The sequence below is a fragment of the Cyphomyrmex costatus genome, unplaced genomic scaffold (assembly GCF_001594065.2).
Source record: "Cyphomyrmex costatus isolate MS0001 unplaced genomic scaffold, Ccosl1.0 scaffold157, whole genome shotgun sequence".
Classification (NCBI taxonomy): Eukaryota; Metazoa; Arthropoda; class Insecta; order Hymenoptera; family Formicidae; genus Cyphomyrmex; species Cyphomyrmex costatus.
Genome location: NW_017275576.1, coordinates 185,812 through 203,087, shown reverse-complemented (window position 1 = coordinate 203,087; position 17,276 = coordinate 185,812). Strand labels below are relative to the sequence as shown.

The following is a 17,276-nucleotide window of genomic DNA, read 5'->3' as shown; positions in this document are numbered from 1 at the left end:
GCGGACAGAGGTCTGCCCTGTTGGACTCAAACGATACCAAGCGCATGCGCACGAGGTCAGACAGCACGAAGAAGGCATACTCGTAGCACTACATGTAGTCGGTATGACAGATTTCCTAACCTGAATAGTCGTCAACTTTAACGCTTAATATCTCGGTTCGTAGGGCAGAGCGACACTTTTTTTCTGCCAGATTCTTTCGTTTCGTGCAAAAACGCGTCGAATGAGCCTAGTTTCATTAAAATCGGTGAGGTCGGCCGTTTTTTCCATAAATACCAGAAATAGTAATAAATATAAAAAAAAAAAACAATATCTACATAAATTATACCTAATAAAGAAAAAAAGATTTATAGAATATCTGAATAATATTTTTTTAGATTTCATTTTAATTTTTTCCTTAAATTAATTTTCCTTAAATATGAGTATACATTCTCGAGTTGTTTGTCACACATAAATTTTATTATTATTACTCTTCAATTTTTTAAATGAATTGATAGGATCGAGAGATTCCAATAAAATACGATAGCGCGTCTGAGCGCGTCTGACGCGATTTCAATCGTAACTCGTAACGTCGTAACTGCGCCTCTAAACTTTTCTGCGTTTATGACCGAGTGCATGGTGGTCCTCTAACCTAAATATGTCTACCTGGTGCACCCGAGATAATTCATAATAATTGTTTATTTTCACGATAACGCTTTTTATCCTTGCACTCACTTGTAACGTAAGTCGTACAGGGCAATTGTGCCGTTGTTGCTTTGTGCGAATGTCATGAATCGACGATTGAACCGTCATCGCAGATGTCCCCGATATCGCCGACAATTATATAAATAACCATTTTACAGATTAATGATAATGCTGCAGTTCAGTGCAATGCTGTATACTGCGACTGCTAGGATCGCACCTCGCTCGTCCTGGCGTTTCACCGCTCTCGTGGCCTGCAATTCCAGTACGGCGGTCACTGGCGAGCAACCCGCCGCACCTGTGAATGTAAAGTACAATTAACAACGACCTAATAATTTCTTTTTAACAAGCTTAATCTGATAACAGTCTCGTGTATTTTCACGTTTTATTCATCATTTTTTTGACAAGAAAGACTATATATGATTTTTTTTGTGTATAGGAAGACAACAATACTAATTTCTCAAAAATACAAGCCGTCTTGCAAAAAGAAAAAGAGCAACAACCTAAGGACAGTTTTCAAACAGTTTCTACGACAGAAGAAAGAAACGGTAGGAAGAAACGATTGAATGAGAACAACACAGTATTTTTCAAGCAATTTCAAGCTGCCAAATCTATAAACGACTTGTTAGACTTGGCAGTATTACCAAACTTGTCTAAAAGCAATGCTCTAAAACTGATATCGAGCATAACTAATCAGATAAACAGTGGAAAATCACAGACATTAGACATTGAGGCTGATGAACGATTTATTCAGCTCAGGAAGATAGTTAAGAATAGTGGTGAGACAAGTAATACAAAATTATCTAATCTGTCTAAATACTCCCAATTATCGACACCTGCAATGATTGCTGTGAGTATAATATTTGTACAATCTTAACATGTATAAATATTGATATATTTTTATATAAAAATCTATGCCTGCAATATTTACATCTGCAATAATTGCAGTTAGTACAATGTATATTGAACATATATATATGTATTCACGTATTTTTATATGATAAAGGTAATAACATCATTGAGAGAACAAAGAGACAGAAATACTCCACTATTAAAGATGTTGTCATACAATATTGTTAAATACAATATAGCATTAAATTTGAACCAATGTGCGACTTTGTTATACAGCATGGCCATACTTAATTTTCCAGATAAGGTACCCATATCATATTTATATGGATATATACATATATAAAAAAAAGATCAGGTTTGTAACATATGTAATGTATGCAATAGGTTTTATTAGAAAAAATCGCATCTGACTTACTGGAGTGTGTACCAAGAAGCAAAAATGCTGCTATAAACAAATCCATAATAACATCATTAGGATTTCTACGTTACAAAAATATGGATGTACTTGACATATTTTCTGACACATTATTTATGAAATCAATGGATTATAAATTTCTGGATTATTCATCAATACTACAAACATTTGCGGCTCTACAGTATAAATCTAAGAAAGCAAATCTGTTTCTTGAGGTATATTGAAAGAACAACGTTTTCCATTTTTATTTTAAATCTTTGAAGTTTCTCTTTAAACGTAAGAAAATTTCATTTGATAAAATTAATTAATAAATTTTATTTTATATATATTTTTATTTTGTGATTAGAAATTTACAGAACATGCAAGCCCATTTCAAACGACTTGGATTGAATGGCTGGATATTGTTTGGTCCTTAGTAATTTTAGATGCAGTGGAACCGCGACATGTAAAATTCCTGCTGGACCCTGTATTTGTGGAGAAAATAAATAATTTGTATCTATTTAAATAATATATCCAAGATTTATTTTATATTGTATCAATAATATGAATTTTTTATAACTTTTATAGCCTTTAACGAACTAAATATATCAAAGATATTAAAATTATTAAACATCAACGCTGTTGCACAGTTTATTCTGAAGGATTACAAAGGTATACATTTAAATATGTACATATATTTTAGTATATTTTAATAATTTATCAATATTTATATTATTTTAAATCACAGGACCTTTTTTAAAGGAAGATTCCGAATTTAATAATGTATCTATAACTAGATCAAAGGAAAAACAAATGTACATAAATGCATTATTGGAAACATTAACAGAAGTATTACCGTCTTCATCTTATTTTAAAATAAATTTTGATACAAACATGGGTTTTTTATTAGGTAAGTTTTTTTAACAAAAAAATTAATACCAGTATAATTTCGTAGAATATGATTTTGAAATGTTAAGTACTGCGTTTTATTTATTCATAAATAAATCGTACTTGACAATTTTTAGATGCTGAATATCGCATAGACAGTGAACACAGGTTAGTGAAAGTGGAAGATTGGAATGAACAATCGAATAATGTACGAAGGTATGGCACATGTTATTAATAAAAAAAGCTATACTTTAATATTACTTTAATGAAAATTATTCCATAATTTAGGAAACATTTTGAAACATTTTATTTATTTCTAAATGATAAAAAATTATGTTAATAACTTTAATATGTAGATATAAATCAATAACGAACATGTATAACTATTTCAGAATAGGAATAATGGTGCACGATTACCACGATTATTGCATAGGACAGAATGATCTCATAGGATCGTTATATTTATATACGCAATTATTAAAAGCCAGAGGATACGAACTCATAACAATCTCTTATGAAAACTTCAGTGTACAGGACAATGTAAAAAAACGGGCAAACTACTTGAAACAACGTATGAATAGTATAAAAGAAATGACGTCAGCAAAACAATCGATATAGTCCAATATTGGCCTAGTCCAATAAAATCCAAATAAATATTTAAAAAGAATGTATAAAAATAGATGCTTTTATTATTCCTTGTACGTTCTATAATTGGAAATTAATTAAATGTTATTGCTTGATTACTAAGTTATCTTATTTTATTACTACATTATCATACTGTACATAGAAAAAAAGGACAAACTATCTTTAAACATCTATAATCTTTTTATCTCTTGATAGTAATTTTATTTACATTGAATATTTTATGTAACTATAAGTTATAAACTAGCTACTTTACTCTTTTTGTCTTACTGCTGTTCCAATAAAGATCACTGTGGTGGTTGCCAAGATTCAATCTTTGGTCTTGTGGTGCTATAAGGCATGTAAGCTTGATTTGTGCCACTCATATTTTGTTGAGGATCCATCATCCACTTATACTTTGGTCGAGACGGATCTTTGTATGGTGGCAAATCTGTCTTGTAATGCAACCAACCGAACCATTCAGGTGAGACTTGTGAACCATCATAATTCATTCCAACTTTATCTGCATATATGACCCATCTGTTACGGCCTATAAAGAATATTAAATAAACATGATATTAACTATATTTTATACTATCATATACTTTCAAAAATATAAAATTAAAATTACTTTCCAGCAAGAAACAGATGACACATTGTAAACACATGAATCATTGTATCTTTGTTAATTGCCAATGTTAAACAAAGATGAAGATTATTCTCTCTGGAAAACGTCAACAGTATAATAGTCATTTTTTCTGTGTTTAATATTAGTAAACAAAGATACAATAATTCACTATGTTATATTGGCTGTATTCAGTTTGGATGCTCGTATGTTAAAATAAATTTCATTCTATCTTCCTTCTGTATATGTAATAAATAATAAAATGAAACTTACTTGAGCAGTCAAATTAAACTTAGTCAGTGTCATCTATGTTTTGTTGGAAAATATCTTAATAGAAGTGACATAGTATTATATGTACATACACTTTTATACTTATATTCATTTAATATTTTTACTTGTACCATATTAATATACTTCATAACTGACCTACAAAGTGCATATTATTCTCATAGTATCGATTGCCCAACTGGTCTTCTCCGATCAAGGTACCACTCTTCAATTCATCCACTCTGAAATAAATTTATATTCAGTTCCGTAAGAATATTATATTATATATTGCAAAATATTTTTTTGTAGAAATGTTATAATACATCAATAAAGTTTGAATAAGCTACAAAAGCTCAGAGTCAAATAATGAGCAGAGTTACACAATATTAATCAAAGTGATAGTATTTTGAACATTTGCTGTATTATTAATATAATGTATAACTGCTTAATAACCTGTACAACGTTTTTAAGGAACCGAAAATACCACCATTATCGCGTATAGCACGGAATAACGTCGCAACTTTATCCAACCCTAATAACTTTATCAAATTTGCCATATTTTCTTCTACTATAAATAAAATGTGAAGTTGACTTAAAGTCGATCTGATAAGGTCGCCCAGGGACACTAACATTTAAGCTCGATATATCCTAGTTTAGTTTGTGACATCAGATCTAGGAATCTATAAGAAAATACGTTGGCGATCTTGATTATTTTGAACACACGTCAGTTTATAGGTTATTCTTATTATGAATGTTTTCATTCAAAATTGTATACTGAATTATAATTAAAAAAATATTAAAATTTGACGTCATGAGACAGACAATTTTAATACTCGATGTCGTTAGCATTTTCGTTGAGATAATTGTGTAGTCGTTTTTGTTAGATTCAATAAAAACAATTTTCATTTTTTTCTAAAAAAATGAATAAATTATCAATTATTGAGAAAAACGTACGAACACAGCTGCGATGTATGATTCGTATGAATACGACTAGTACAAAACAAAAACAAACTCCGGCCGAGTATTGTTTGCAGCTGGTTAGGTACTTCTCTTTGCTTTGTTAAATTAAAGCAAATATAGATTATATTATATAGATAAAATATAGATAAATATAGATGCAAATATAGATAAAATTATATTATATTAAATTATCATGTTTATATAATAAATGTAACAATATATTATTCTAATGTATAATATATATAATACTATAGTATTGTATAATTTCTAGCTATTGCAGTATTGCGTTGACTGGAGATATTTTAATAAATTTTAGTTTTTTTTTATAAATAATAGTTTTTTTTAAATTTCTAATTTCTGAGGAATATATATGAATATGCTTAGTTTTATTTCTATGGAATAAAACTAAGTAAATAAAATTTTTTGCAAGATATATCAAAGTAATTGTGCAAGTTTGTGGAACGAAAGCAGCAAAGGCTCAATTAAAGACTCCAGCAAAATCCACTCAAAGTCGTATTTACCTTTTCTAGAAAGAGCGATTATGAGAACTTTCTATGCACGCTATTACTACCGCACAGTATTAAATCAGCAGCGTTTGCTATACGTGCATTTAATGTCGAAGTGGCACAAGTGGAGGATCAAGTGAGCGATAACAGGATAGGTGCTATGCGATTACAGTTTTGGACAGATGCTCTGAATGGAATTTATAATGCTAATCCTCCGAAAAGTCCCGTGGCGTTGGAGTTACATAGGGTAGATGAATAGAACGCATTGATCTAAGATGTGTTTGCATGACTGTTGCTGAAAATTAGAGACCTTTCGTACTTACAGATCCTTCAGCGACATAAGCTATCTAAACGCTATTTCAAGCGCTTGATTGATGCTCGCTTGAGCAAGCTAAGCAGCTCGATATTCGTGGATTTGGAATCGCTCGAAAAATATTGTGACTATACCACATCATCGATCTATTATTTGCTGCTAGAGGCACAGGGCACGGCAAGCGTCAATGCTGATCACGCAGCTAGCCATTTCGGCAAGGCACATGGTCTAGTCACCTTGATACGTTCCGTGCCATATAATGCTCGGAAACGAGTCATGATATTGCCACAGGATGTTCTGCTCAAACACAGCGTTTCCTCTGAATCCATCTTTCAGGGACAATCGAGTGCTGGATTTAAAGACGTTATACTTGAAATTGCATCTTGCGCCAAGCAGCATCTTAAAATGGTACAATAAATAATTCAGTAACATAACTCGAGATTTAATTAACACCAAGTCTACGACTGCATGTTTTCGCATTTAGATCAGAAAAATTTTTAACTTACACAACACTACTTTTTTTTGGTTTTAGGCGACATCGCTTAGAAAGACAGCAGGAAAGGATCTTAATGTGATATTTTTATCGACAGTTTGTGTGGAAAATTATTTAGAAAATTTAGAAAAAGTAGACTTTGATGTTTTTCATCCAACATTACAGAGAAGAAATGGCATTCTTCCATTACAATTACTATGGAGAAAGATATGGTCTTAGGGTGACTTTGACTAGACTCGAATTAACTTAATTAGAGACTGATTCAACCAGCAGAGATGGATTCAAATTTTGATGTAAGATCTTTAGTTATATATAATTCGTTGTTCTTAATTTAATCTTACTTTTCATTAAATAACAAAAAATTTATTCTATCTATATATTAAGAATTATTATACACAAATTCTCTTGTGTTTTTTGATCAAACATCAATTAACTTATCAAATAATATACTAGTGCTAATTTACATAGATAGAATTAAGTTTTTTGTAATACATGAAAAAACGATTTAATTGGAAATAACAAATTATGTAATTAAAAATTTTGTTTTAAGCAAGTCCTTGAATTAATCGCCGATCAAGTTGATGCGAGTTTAGTTAAAGTCGCCCTTAGTTATTAAAGTTTAAAACTTGTTAAAAATAACATTTAATATGTTTTATTCATTATCCTAATTCCATCAAAATTAACTTGAAAATTTTCAAATCGTAGAAAATCAGCTAATTTTGGAAAGGACATTTTTCAAATATTGCTTTCTGATTGACTGATTTCTCAATTAGTTGCGTTCAGTTTTGCCCTTGCATTAATTCCTCACTAAATGTATAATAAATCAATCATATTGAATTCTGCAATAGCTGCAAAACTGTTTTTTCTACTGAACACAGCCGTTTTTTGTTAAAATATTTTTTTTGGCGGAAATCAATATACATTTTTGGAAAATTTTTTTTACTCATCTTTAACTCATCCGCAAAAGTACGCAAGTTTTATTTTTACAAATATATATATTTCTACATTAATAGTCAAGTTCCGAATTTTTAAACCAAAATACGGTCTTAGTATTGATTAGGCTAGGTCCACAACCTCGCTTTAAGAGGCCGTAAGCCGTAAGAAATTGACCAATCACAAAAAATTATTTTTCTCGCATTCAACTGATTGGTCAATTTCTTACGGCTTACGGCCTCTTAAAGCAAGGTTGTGGACCCAGCCTCGTTTAGCAAAGAAAGCAGCTTTTAACTGTTGTAAAAATGTAAAAGTACAGTATAAAAGTGAGTACGTTTATGTTGGCAAAGCGGCTAGCTTGCTCGCCGAGCGAATAAATGTAATTGGTTATTACTTATAGATCCAACCAATCATATTCAATCGCTCGGCAAGCGTACCTAGCCGTTTTACCATCTTTGAACTCGTCCATTGTTTAATACGATTGGTGTTTGCCTTTGGTTCTTTATAGATCTAAATGTATAAACCAATCATATTGAAGAATTTTTCACAGTGTTGCCTAGCGCGTAACCTATTCATCATCATCATCACCCACGTGACCCCACGAAGTCAAATCAAACAATTGATGTCCCGTTCTATTTATATATTTGTTCCACGTTCGATGAATAAGAATAGGACCATGAGTCATAGAACTCAATCGATTTTTGATGTTGTTGAACTTGTGACAACCAAACCAACGCCATCCAAAACAAAGTTCAAACAAAATAGGAATATTGCATTTCATTTGTGTAAAGCGGTGCTGTACGTTCAAATTTTGAATTTTTGGCATCCCTAAAACTTGCTTCGCGTTGTGACGGTCGCAGTTGAAAATCGGGAAAAATCTCACGAACTATCGCAGGATTTGCAGGTGATCGTCGTTCTTTTATCTGTTTTGATATTTTTTGTTATTAGTTTAAGTTTATCTATTGTGTTTGTATCTCTTTCTTTATTTTTGTTGCTGTTTGTCTACGAATTTTGTATAAAATACTTTCGTAAATTATATTTTATCGAAGAGTACCTGCAGTTAAACAATTTTGTGCTTATTACTTTAAGGTTATAATGCTAAAACAGTATATAATTAATAATAAATTTGCAAAAATTTAGTTTCTTATTTACAAAAACTAAACGCTTTTCTTAATATATAAATAAGTCTTGTTTTTATGATATATTAGAAAAGAAAATAAAAGTTTTTGCTTTTATACAGATTAAAATGACTACATCACAGAAGCACAGGAACTTCGTGGCTGAGCCGATGGGGGATAAGCCTGTAACTGAACTAGCTGGTGTCGGAGAGGTGCTAGGAAAAAGATTAGAGTCTGCAGGCTTTGATAAGGTAAATATTTTTTTATATTTATAATTTTAGTTGAATATATCTAAGTTACTCTTAACATGGCTTGTAAACAAATTCTGATTTAATCATATCTTATCAAATAATAATGTTTTGTTATATTATAAATTAGATGATTGATACTTTTGCTATTAACAATTCTGTTAGTCAAACTAATTAATTTAATAAAAATTTGGCTAAAATTTGAGTAGTTTATATTATAATTAAAAGTTTCCCTCTACATTAATAATAATCTGTATGTAGATATAAAATTATTGCTGTAAAAAATGATAATAATTATTTGATTCTTTTTATGAGTCTTTTTGAATATGAATTAATAATTGTGAATTTTATTGTATAGGCATATGTGGTCCTGGGACAGTACTTAGTATTAAAGAAGAATAAGGAATTGTTTCAAGAGTGGATGAAGGATGCTTGTTCAGCAAATGCAAAACAGTCTACAGATTGTTATCAGTGTCTCACTGATTGGTGCGAAGAATTTTTGTAAAGTAATTGTGACAGATTTGACTTAAATATTCTTTTAAAAAAACAAACTATAAGTTTAATTATAAAATTATATGACATTACACAAAATGTAAAGTATATTTTAACATTTATATATTTTTAATGTATCTTGCTTGTAAACTTTAAATAGTAAACATAAAACTTAGTTTATTTTAGTAAATTGAATAGTCATCACATTTTACAATTGAATAATTATTATTACATATACTTTAGTAAACTTTTTAGTATTTGGTCATTAAAAATATAGAAAGAGTTTTTCTCGTATTCATTCCACTATCAATTAAAAATTCAGTGAGATTATAATGGTACAATAAAGAAATTTTAGATTTTTGTACATATCAAGGTACATATTATTGAAAAAATATTACTTTAATGAATACAAAAGTTATAAAAAAATATGCAGTCTTGGGTATAAGATTATTTACATGTTTATATAAAATGGGAATATAATATTTAAACAGATTAGAAAGTAAAAGTAGAATTTATTCTCTAATGATATTCTAATTGAAAAATGTATTGATTTATAATTACATAGACAAAATATATAAAATAAAATTGATGTAGAAAATGTACATTGTAGTCTCAACATATAATTTTGGATTATTGCATTATTTTATTTTAAATTATTTTTTAATTTAACATTTTTTTCCCCTTTTCTTCTTCCTTTTATTCTTTTACCTGTTTGGAATGTTGTTTTCTCAAAAATGGAGGATTACAAAAGCAACATGTTCATTGAGAATCATGAATTTTAATTATCAGAATTTTATTCAAGTGACTTTTTATCAATACAATTTTCTTAATGCCTCTGCTGCTTTTTTAAGCATTAAAACATCGATATATTATATCGTATAGCGTTAAATGAAACTTGGCCGCGCGGCAAGTGTTACCATGTTCCGTCTGTAGAAGCCATTAATGGCTCCAGCACACTGGACGTAGAAACGCTTGCCGCACGGCAAAATGTGACGCGGTAACCAATGAACATGTTAGGAGCTGTAAGCTCATTGGTCGCAGCCATCAAGATAGAGCTGCTTTGTCGTGATTGGTTGAATTTCGATGCGCGATCCACAATGGTTCCACTTAAAGTTCGCAACGATCGCGTCTATCATTTCATCCTCATTTAATATTCGATTACAAGAAGGACAAAATGATACTCGCGAGCGTTGCGAACGTTAAGTAGAACGCATCCTATATAAAATACGCGCATATGTCTGAAACGGAACGCAGCCAAACTGTTGTAAAATTCTTGAATATGATTGGTTGCGTTCAGCAGACTCAACCGTTGCGGAGCGGATCCGTGAGCGTTCACTGTTATTGGTATATTGGGCGACTTCAAGACGACAAAGAGGCTAGGTACGTTTGCCGAGCGATCGAGTATGATTGGTTGGATCTATAAGTAATAACCAATTATATTCAATCGCTCGGCAAGCGTACCTAGCCACTTTGCCGTCTTGAACTCGCCCATTCTTTTAGATCATCCAATAGCAGCGAGCGCTCACAGATCTGCTCCGCAACAGTTGAGTCTGCTGAACGCGACCATCGGCTTATACATTTAGATCTAATGAGGCAAGACCAATCATATTAAAGAATTTTGCAACAGTTGCAAAGCTGCTTTCTCTGCTGAACGCAGCCATTCTCAATCCGATCCGCGTCCACAGTCCGTAGTGTGACACGGGCTTCAGGCTACGCACAATAGGAGAAATATTAGGAACAGATATTAAATATAAGAATTTTAACCTGTCAGAAAGCGCACATTCCACAGTACACAGTTCTGATAGGTTAAAATTCTTATATTTAATATCTGTTTCTAATATTTCTCCTATTGTGCGCAGCTCTAAAAGGAACATGGAACAGAGAACAGGAAAATTAGAATTTCAACCTATCAGAAACTGTATTCCACAGGATCTCTATTATCAGTTTTGCACCAATCAGCGTTTAGTGTCAAAACGCCGTAAGCCGTAGCGTGTCTATAGATCGGAAGAAGAAGAAGTGCATGTACAATATTAAAGTTTTTACGCGAATGTTTAAAACACAAAATTAAATTAATTACTTGTTAATATATTCATGCAATATCGAAACTATGGATGTGGATCTGCTCAGACCAGGCACTGTACCGATCTCGCCAGACACGATACTATGGTTTGAGTTTTTGCTGAATCCTTCGTTGCTGCAGAAACATTTGTCAAAACCTTTCCCAGGTAAATAACTGTAGCCTATAATGCTAACTGGATGGAATTGAAATATTTCAGAAATAATATTAGAATTATATTATTTCTGAAATGTTTCTAATATTTTAATCTTTTATTTAATATCTATTATCTTTTAATATTCTAATAATGTTGACATTACATATACAATTATATATTTTATATATATTTGAAATATTTGTAATTCAAATTTAATCAATAAAATTAATTATTAATATTGATAATATTAAAATTTTACATTAAATAAAACCATAATATATGTATTGTGATTTTTAGATCCATCGCCTACAGACCTGATAATAAAATTTATGACCATTAATTCTGATCAAAAAGAAATGGAGCTGAAAGGAATTGATGGAGAATCAAATGATGTAAAGACAAATGGTACAAACAAATGGACTCACAAAAATTTAGCATTAAAAATACTTTCTTTGAAAGTAGCGGCTTACCTTAGATGGGATTTGGATGTGCTAGAGAAGAAGCTACCTTTGCTGATACAATTGACATTACTGCAAGATCTGTTTTATATTACTATAGACATTGCAGTAGAAATTCCTACAATTCCAGAATTTTTTATGGAAACTGCTTCTGATCAGCTTTTGTTCACGTTGGTTTTATACCATAGATGGCACCTAAGAGCAATTATTTATAGAGCTCTCAGCAATAAACAACCAAAACAACAGTTACTTCACATGTAAGTTTTTTTTCTTTTATAATATATATTACTCAACAAAATTAAGCATCACCTATTTACCCTGCAAAAATAGGCAAATTTGAGGTATTAGATTAAAGGTAAAGATTTACTCTTTTGAAAGTTGCAAACTGCTTTTGTGCACAATTTTTAATTTGAACCATGGAACTTTGTAAAAAGTTTTGAGATCTTATGCAGCTTCATTTATGTAATACCGTTTTTTTAAGTATTGATCTAAAAAGTAGAAATTTTAAGTTTTAAAATGCTTTTTTAAATTAATATAATTATTTTTGATGAAATTATTCTATCTCGAAATTTGCCTATTTTTGCAGGGTGGAACAGAGGATGCTTTAATTTTATTGAGTATTATTGCAATACTTTGAAATGATTTTAATCTATTATGAGCTATGAATAAAAAAATCTTATTGCACACAAATCAGACCAGGTACTCAGGAATCAACATATGTACCTCCTGGTATAGTAGATGATATTATCAGGAAATTAGAAGTGCACATACCAAATAGTGTAAGTGCCCTAAACAATATTTTACAAATGACCGATATAAAACCAAAGGTTCTGTCTTTTGACACTTTTCAAATGCTGACGGAAGACAGTACGGAGATCAAGCAAAATTGGGAAAATATGAACCTGGTAAACATAGATGAGTTTAAATGTCAGGTACGAGAACTGCAAAAGCAGGATATTATTATCTTTGATAAAGTTGAGGAATAATTAAATATATTAAATTATTTTTTAGATACATTATGATCTCGCGATGTTTCATTTATTGAGAGAAGAGTATCAAGAAGCCAAACATCATATTAAACAAGCAAAGGAGTTTTATAGTAATTTTAATCCAGTAGAAAAATTAACGTATTGTAAAGTGCAGAAAGAGTTTTTAGATGGTTGTTGTTTAGCATGCGAAGTACCGCTGGAAGAAGTTACGTCTAGCCTTACACAGCGTTTACACACCTCTATCAAAGATCAATACACTGTAGGTATATTTTTATGCATTTATCACATATATATTTTCAAATAATGTATATTCACAATACATGCAAAATCTGCAGAATATATTGCAGATTTTGCAAGCAGATAATGTTTTCAGAGAGATACCACAGGTTTATAGAGATAATTTGGAACTAGATGTGCAAGGCGGATTAGTTAACAGGAAATTTGTAGTTGCTCGCGATCTTCTGTTGCAAATACAATGCTTGAATCTGGTTAGAAAAATCCTTGACGACAGCATAATTTTGGGTGATTATGTAACTGAAATTAAGGCAGCTGGTACAAAGGGTCAGGATGTTTTATTCTGGGTAAAATAGCTTTTATTTACACTTTTGAATTAAGTTCTCTTATAACTGGTAAAATTATTTTTTTGATCTTTTAAATAATTGAAAATAAAAGATTTTAGATATTTTTATTCCTTAAAATAATTTTTGTTAACTTTTTTTTAGTATGCATTAATTTAATACTTAATTTAAAAGTAGAATTTCAAAATGCGTTTCCGAAATTTATAATTTTCAGAAAATGAGAAAAGAGAGTTACAAGAAAAAAAAAAAAGACTGCTCGCTTTACAAAAACTAACAATTTGCCAATCAATAAAATGAGAAATGTTCAACAAAATCGCTAAATAGTTGTTGAAAATGTTAAACAAATAATTTTTGTTTGTCTCTACTTGAAAGACATAATGTAAATTCAAATGTCAAGATTTTTTCCAGCACATAAATTGATGGTGTAGAAATGCTTTCAGAACATAAAGTAGCTTAAAATATTAATCTCTCAATATTGAATACTATGCCACCATTAACTCAAAAAATGAAATTTTGGACAAAATGCATTTTGAAGATGTTTCTGCTCTTCAGTTATTCATACAATTTAATAAAATTGTTTTTCTAAATTATTGTTAACAAATTAATTATTAATTACATCTTGTTATGTACTAGGCTTTAGATAATGTTCTGGAAAAAGCAACAACTATGGATAAAAAACGAATTTCACGTTATCTTCTTTATCTTATAAACACTGCTAATATAGAAGGGCTTGCTCCAAAGCTATTCAACAATCCTTTCTATGCATCATTATTCGATGAAGCAGAACTCGCAGTTCTTCAGCAAGCAATTGTTTCTGACGAAATAGAAATACCAGACTTGTTGCTACATAACGACTGGAGTATTCCATCTGTATCATTTATACGTAAGTATAAACTGTTACGAGAAAAACAAAAGAAAATATTAAAGATATTAAAATTTTAGTCTTACATATAAACTAACATTTTCTTTTTGTTGAAATTTATAGAAAAAGCAAGAATTGAAGTGTTTGAATTGGAGCAAAAGTTGATAGAGTCGTATGATTCTCATATAATTCGTGAAACGTTGATCCAGCTTGATGGGAAACATCGAATGAAACCATTATATCATGTAAATGGCTGCTGGGAGTTACCCATTCCATTGCAGAGTGTGGTAATGACGCTTCCTAGGGGATTTCTCCAGGATTATTCATATGTTCTACTCGCGAAGAGTCGAGAATTGATAACTTCCAAAAACTTTGACGGTGCCATAGGGCTTCTCAAAATATTGGATAAAGAGCTACAGGAACACGTAAAAAGCGGAGGCTCGTTGATCTTTAAGCTGTGCAAATTAGTGAGTTGGGAATGCCTGCTTGTGGAGATATGGAAGTGTTTTCAAGCTTGGCCAACGACAAATGACTGTACGTACACGGAGAATTAAGAATGAAAAAAATAGCGTATTTGTTTAACTATTAGTATAATATTTAACTATTGTATAATTCAATTTTTTTTAGGTGATGTGCAAAGTATGATTGTACGGAGTAAACAATGTCTTGGTGCATTACAAGCGTCTGATCAGCTAATTCCACGACAAGAAGTAATAGAATACTGTACGGTTTTCCTCCTAAATATAGCTGAGTGGGAGTATCTTACTAGTTTAGAGAAGCGTTGGAGTTACACTGAATTTGCAGCTGCCATTAGTAGCGTTTGCCAAGACATTGTTAAGTACAAAGGAACCCGCAAATTTCCGCGAGATGCATGGGATATGAGTAAGTATTTTTATCAAGGCACATATACATATAATCTTTTTTTTTTTATAAAAAAAAAGATTTATATTTTGAACTTTAAAACTTTTATTATATCTATATTAAATTAAAAATGTTTTAGATAAAGGGATTAGTTTTTTTTTTATTTTTCTAAATAGTCTGCTTCAAAATAAGAAATACATGTAATAAAATAAATCCTCAAATAAAATTATATATTCTTTTAGTTTTAGCAGCATTTGGTCCTACTAGAGATCAGTCACAGAAACGCAGCAGTAGTGGCAGTAATAGTGGAAGTTCGTCAAAAGACGTTGCTGCTAGTATTGCTCTTACACTTACTCGATTACGAGAACCTATGGTTCTCACTGTAGTAATATCATTATTAGCTCGTTTGCGCAACATTTTGCGTGATGAATCGAGTTTGGAATTACACACGCAGTATTTATCTCTTTGGCCTGCCAGTGTACCAAAGTATGTGTATTATAATATATTATGTATTTATTATATGATGGTTTTTATAATTATTGTATAATACATATTACATATTTTTATAATAACAATTAAAAATTTTAATATTTAATATTACTAATGTATTTTGGATATTAGTAATGTATTCAAAATATCTTCAGTGATACCTATTAATTGTTATATTAAAATTAATATTTACAGTGCAAATTCGTATAACATCAGACAAATTGGAGAATTATTATTCCAATTATTGACGCAAGCTCTAAAATATTATCCCTGCAATGTGCCATGGTTGAGATTGATGGGTGATCTTAATTTTGGTATGTTTTGTTTCATCAAATACAAACAAATAAAATAATATAAATATTGTATATAGTGCTTTATCTTACATATTTATATTTTATATATTTCACTTGCATCATATATATATATATATATATATATATATATATATATATAATACTATTTGCTCTTTTTTTTAGTTCTAAACTATTATGAAAGTGCAATGAGATATTATCTGGAGGCAATCATGATAGCCAGCGATTTGTTTAGTCAACCCATCCCACGCACGCAGATAGACGATCTTGTTTATAGAAGAATGATTAAATGTTGCGCTCATTTACAATGTTACACTCAGGCGGCTGTGTTGTGCCAATTTTTGGAGGAAGTAGATTATTCTTTGGCGTTTAAAATGGCAGCCAGCGATCAAAAGAGCTGTGCCGTGGCTGATGCTATGGACGCATATTATCATTGTATTTGGGATACAACGATACTCGAGTATCTTATACAGTTGCATACGAAGCGTGGAGAGCATCACAGAAAGCAACTCGCGGTAAATAAATCAAATCAATTAAGTGTTTAATGTTTAATAGTGACATAATTACAAACAACAAATAATTGTTTAAATATTTGGATATATAATTTACAGGTTAATATATTTCTTTACATTTTTTTTCTCTATAAAAAATTTTATTTTGCAGATCAAAGTCATTGGTTTGTTAGAATTAAACTCCAACAACAATGAAGAGATCCAAAGAGAAGCAGCTAATATTCGTAAAGCTAAATTTTTGAGAGCTCTGGCGAAACAATATGTTTATTAAAATAATAATCTAAGATTTTTTTAAGAATATACATTCATATTGAATATAGTATACTGCAATATGTATGTACATCCATGTACATTGCGCATTTTTTATGTGTAAATGTGCGCTGTATTATAAAAAACGATGTATAAAATAAATATGTTGGACTAATATATCATCTAAATTCTAAATTGTTAGACATTTACAATTTACGTTTATATGCGATGTTACGACAATTTTTAATTAATAAATTTATGAATATTCACAACAGGCTGTTGAACATAAAAATCGCAAAATCTCTAAAAGCCACTCGACATTGCTGATAACTCCGTACAGGAATTCAAACGGCCCATGCGTGTTAC

The 17,276-nt window shown here is 30.5% G+C and overlaps 5 protein-coding genes across 7 annotated transcripts; 4 read left to right on the top strand and 1 right to left on the bottom strand.

Moving 5' to 3' along the window:
• The first annotated feature begins 617 nt into the window (after window positions 1-617).
• LOC108783620 (protein TBRG4) lies at window positions 618-3,453 on the top strand. Its single transcript, XM_018552229.1, has 10 exons — window positions 618-718; window positions 840-984; window positions 1,118-1,528; window positions 1,685-1,834; window positions 1,915-2,160; window positions 2,292-2,426; window positions 2,509-2,596; window positions 2,673-2,834; window positions 2,950-3,028; window positions 3,205-3,453. Exons 2-10 carry the CDS (start codon window positions 844-846, stop codon window positions 3,428-3,430), a joined length of 1,638 nt encoding a protein of 545 aa, XP_018407731.1. The 5' UTR covers window positions 618-718; window positions 840-843; the 3' UTR covers window positions 3,431-3,453.
• ND-B17.2 (NADH dehydrogenase (ubiquinone) B17.2 subunit) lies at window positions 2,337-4,936 on the bottom strand. Of its 3 annotated transcripts, none has more exons than XM_018552227.1 (4): window positions 4,779-4,936; window positions 4,485-4,567; window positions 3,711-3,983; window positions 2,337-2,409 (listed from the first exon to the last, which is right to left on the bottom strand). In XM_018552227.1, the coding sequence occupies exons 1-3, from the start codon at window positions 4,880-4,882 to the stop codon at window positions 3,742-3,744; spliced, it is 429 nt and encodes a 142-aa protein (XP_018407729.1). In that variant the 5' UTR covers window positions 4,883-4,936; the 3' UTR covers window positions 2,337-2,409; window positions 3,711-3,741. The 3 variants fall into 3 exon arrangements, with proteins under 3 accessions (XP_018407729.1, XP_018407730.1, XP_018407728.1); XM_018552228.1 differs by having other exon boundaries at window positions 3,725-3,983; XM_018552226.1 differs by lacking the exon at window positions 2,337-2,409 and having other exon boundaries at window positions 3,558-3,983.
• Window positions 4,937-5,210: 274 nt separating this feature from the next.
• sicily (NADH dehydrogenase (ubiquinone) complex I, assembly factor 6 homolog sicily) lies at window positions 5,211-6,879 on the top strand. The gene is made up of 4 exons (XM_018536578.1): window positions 5,211-5,367; window positions 5,816-6,038; window positions 6,117-6,512; window positions 6,637-6,879. The coding sequence occupies exons 1-4, from the start codon at window positions 5,246-5,248 to the stop codon at window positions 6,814-6,816; spliced, it is 921 nt and encodes a 306-aa protein (XP_018392080.1). The 5' UTR covers window positions 5,211-5,245; the 3' UTR covers window positions 6,817-6,879.
• A 1,362-nt stretch (window positions 6,880-8,241) lies between these two features.
• Window positions 8,242-9,477, top strand: baf (barrier to autointegration factor). Its single transcript, XM_018536583.1, has 3 exons — window positions 8,242-8,434; window positions 8,771-8,899; window positions 9,255-9,477. The coding sequence occupies exons 2-3, from the start codon at window positions 8,777-8,779 to the stop codon at window positions 9,399-9,401; spliced, it is 270 nt and encodes an 89-aa protein (XP_018392085.1). The 5' UTR covers window positions 8,242-8,434; window positions 8,771-8,776; the 3' UTR covers window positions 9,402-9,477.
• A 1,949-nt stretch (window positions 9,478-11,426) lies between these two features.
• On the top strand, window positions 11,427-16,932 carry IntS8 (integrator complex subunit 8). The gene is made up of 12 exons (XM_018552241.1): window positions 11,427-11,613; window positions 11,899-12,316; window positions 12,754-12,991; window positions 13,071-13,307; window positions 13,384-13,629; window positions 14,260-14,509; window positions 14,612-15,022; window positions 15,116-15,370; window positions 15,592-15,835; window positions 16,034-16,152; window positions 16,315-16,664; window positions 16,813-16,932. The coding sequence occupies exons 1-12, from the start codon at window positions 11,496-11,498 to the stop codon at window positions 16,930-16,932; spliced, it is 3,006 nt and encodes a 1,001-aa protein (XP_018407743.1). The 5' UTR covers window positions 11,427-11,495.
• The last annotated feature ends 344 nt before the right edge of the window (window positions 16,933-17,276 follow it).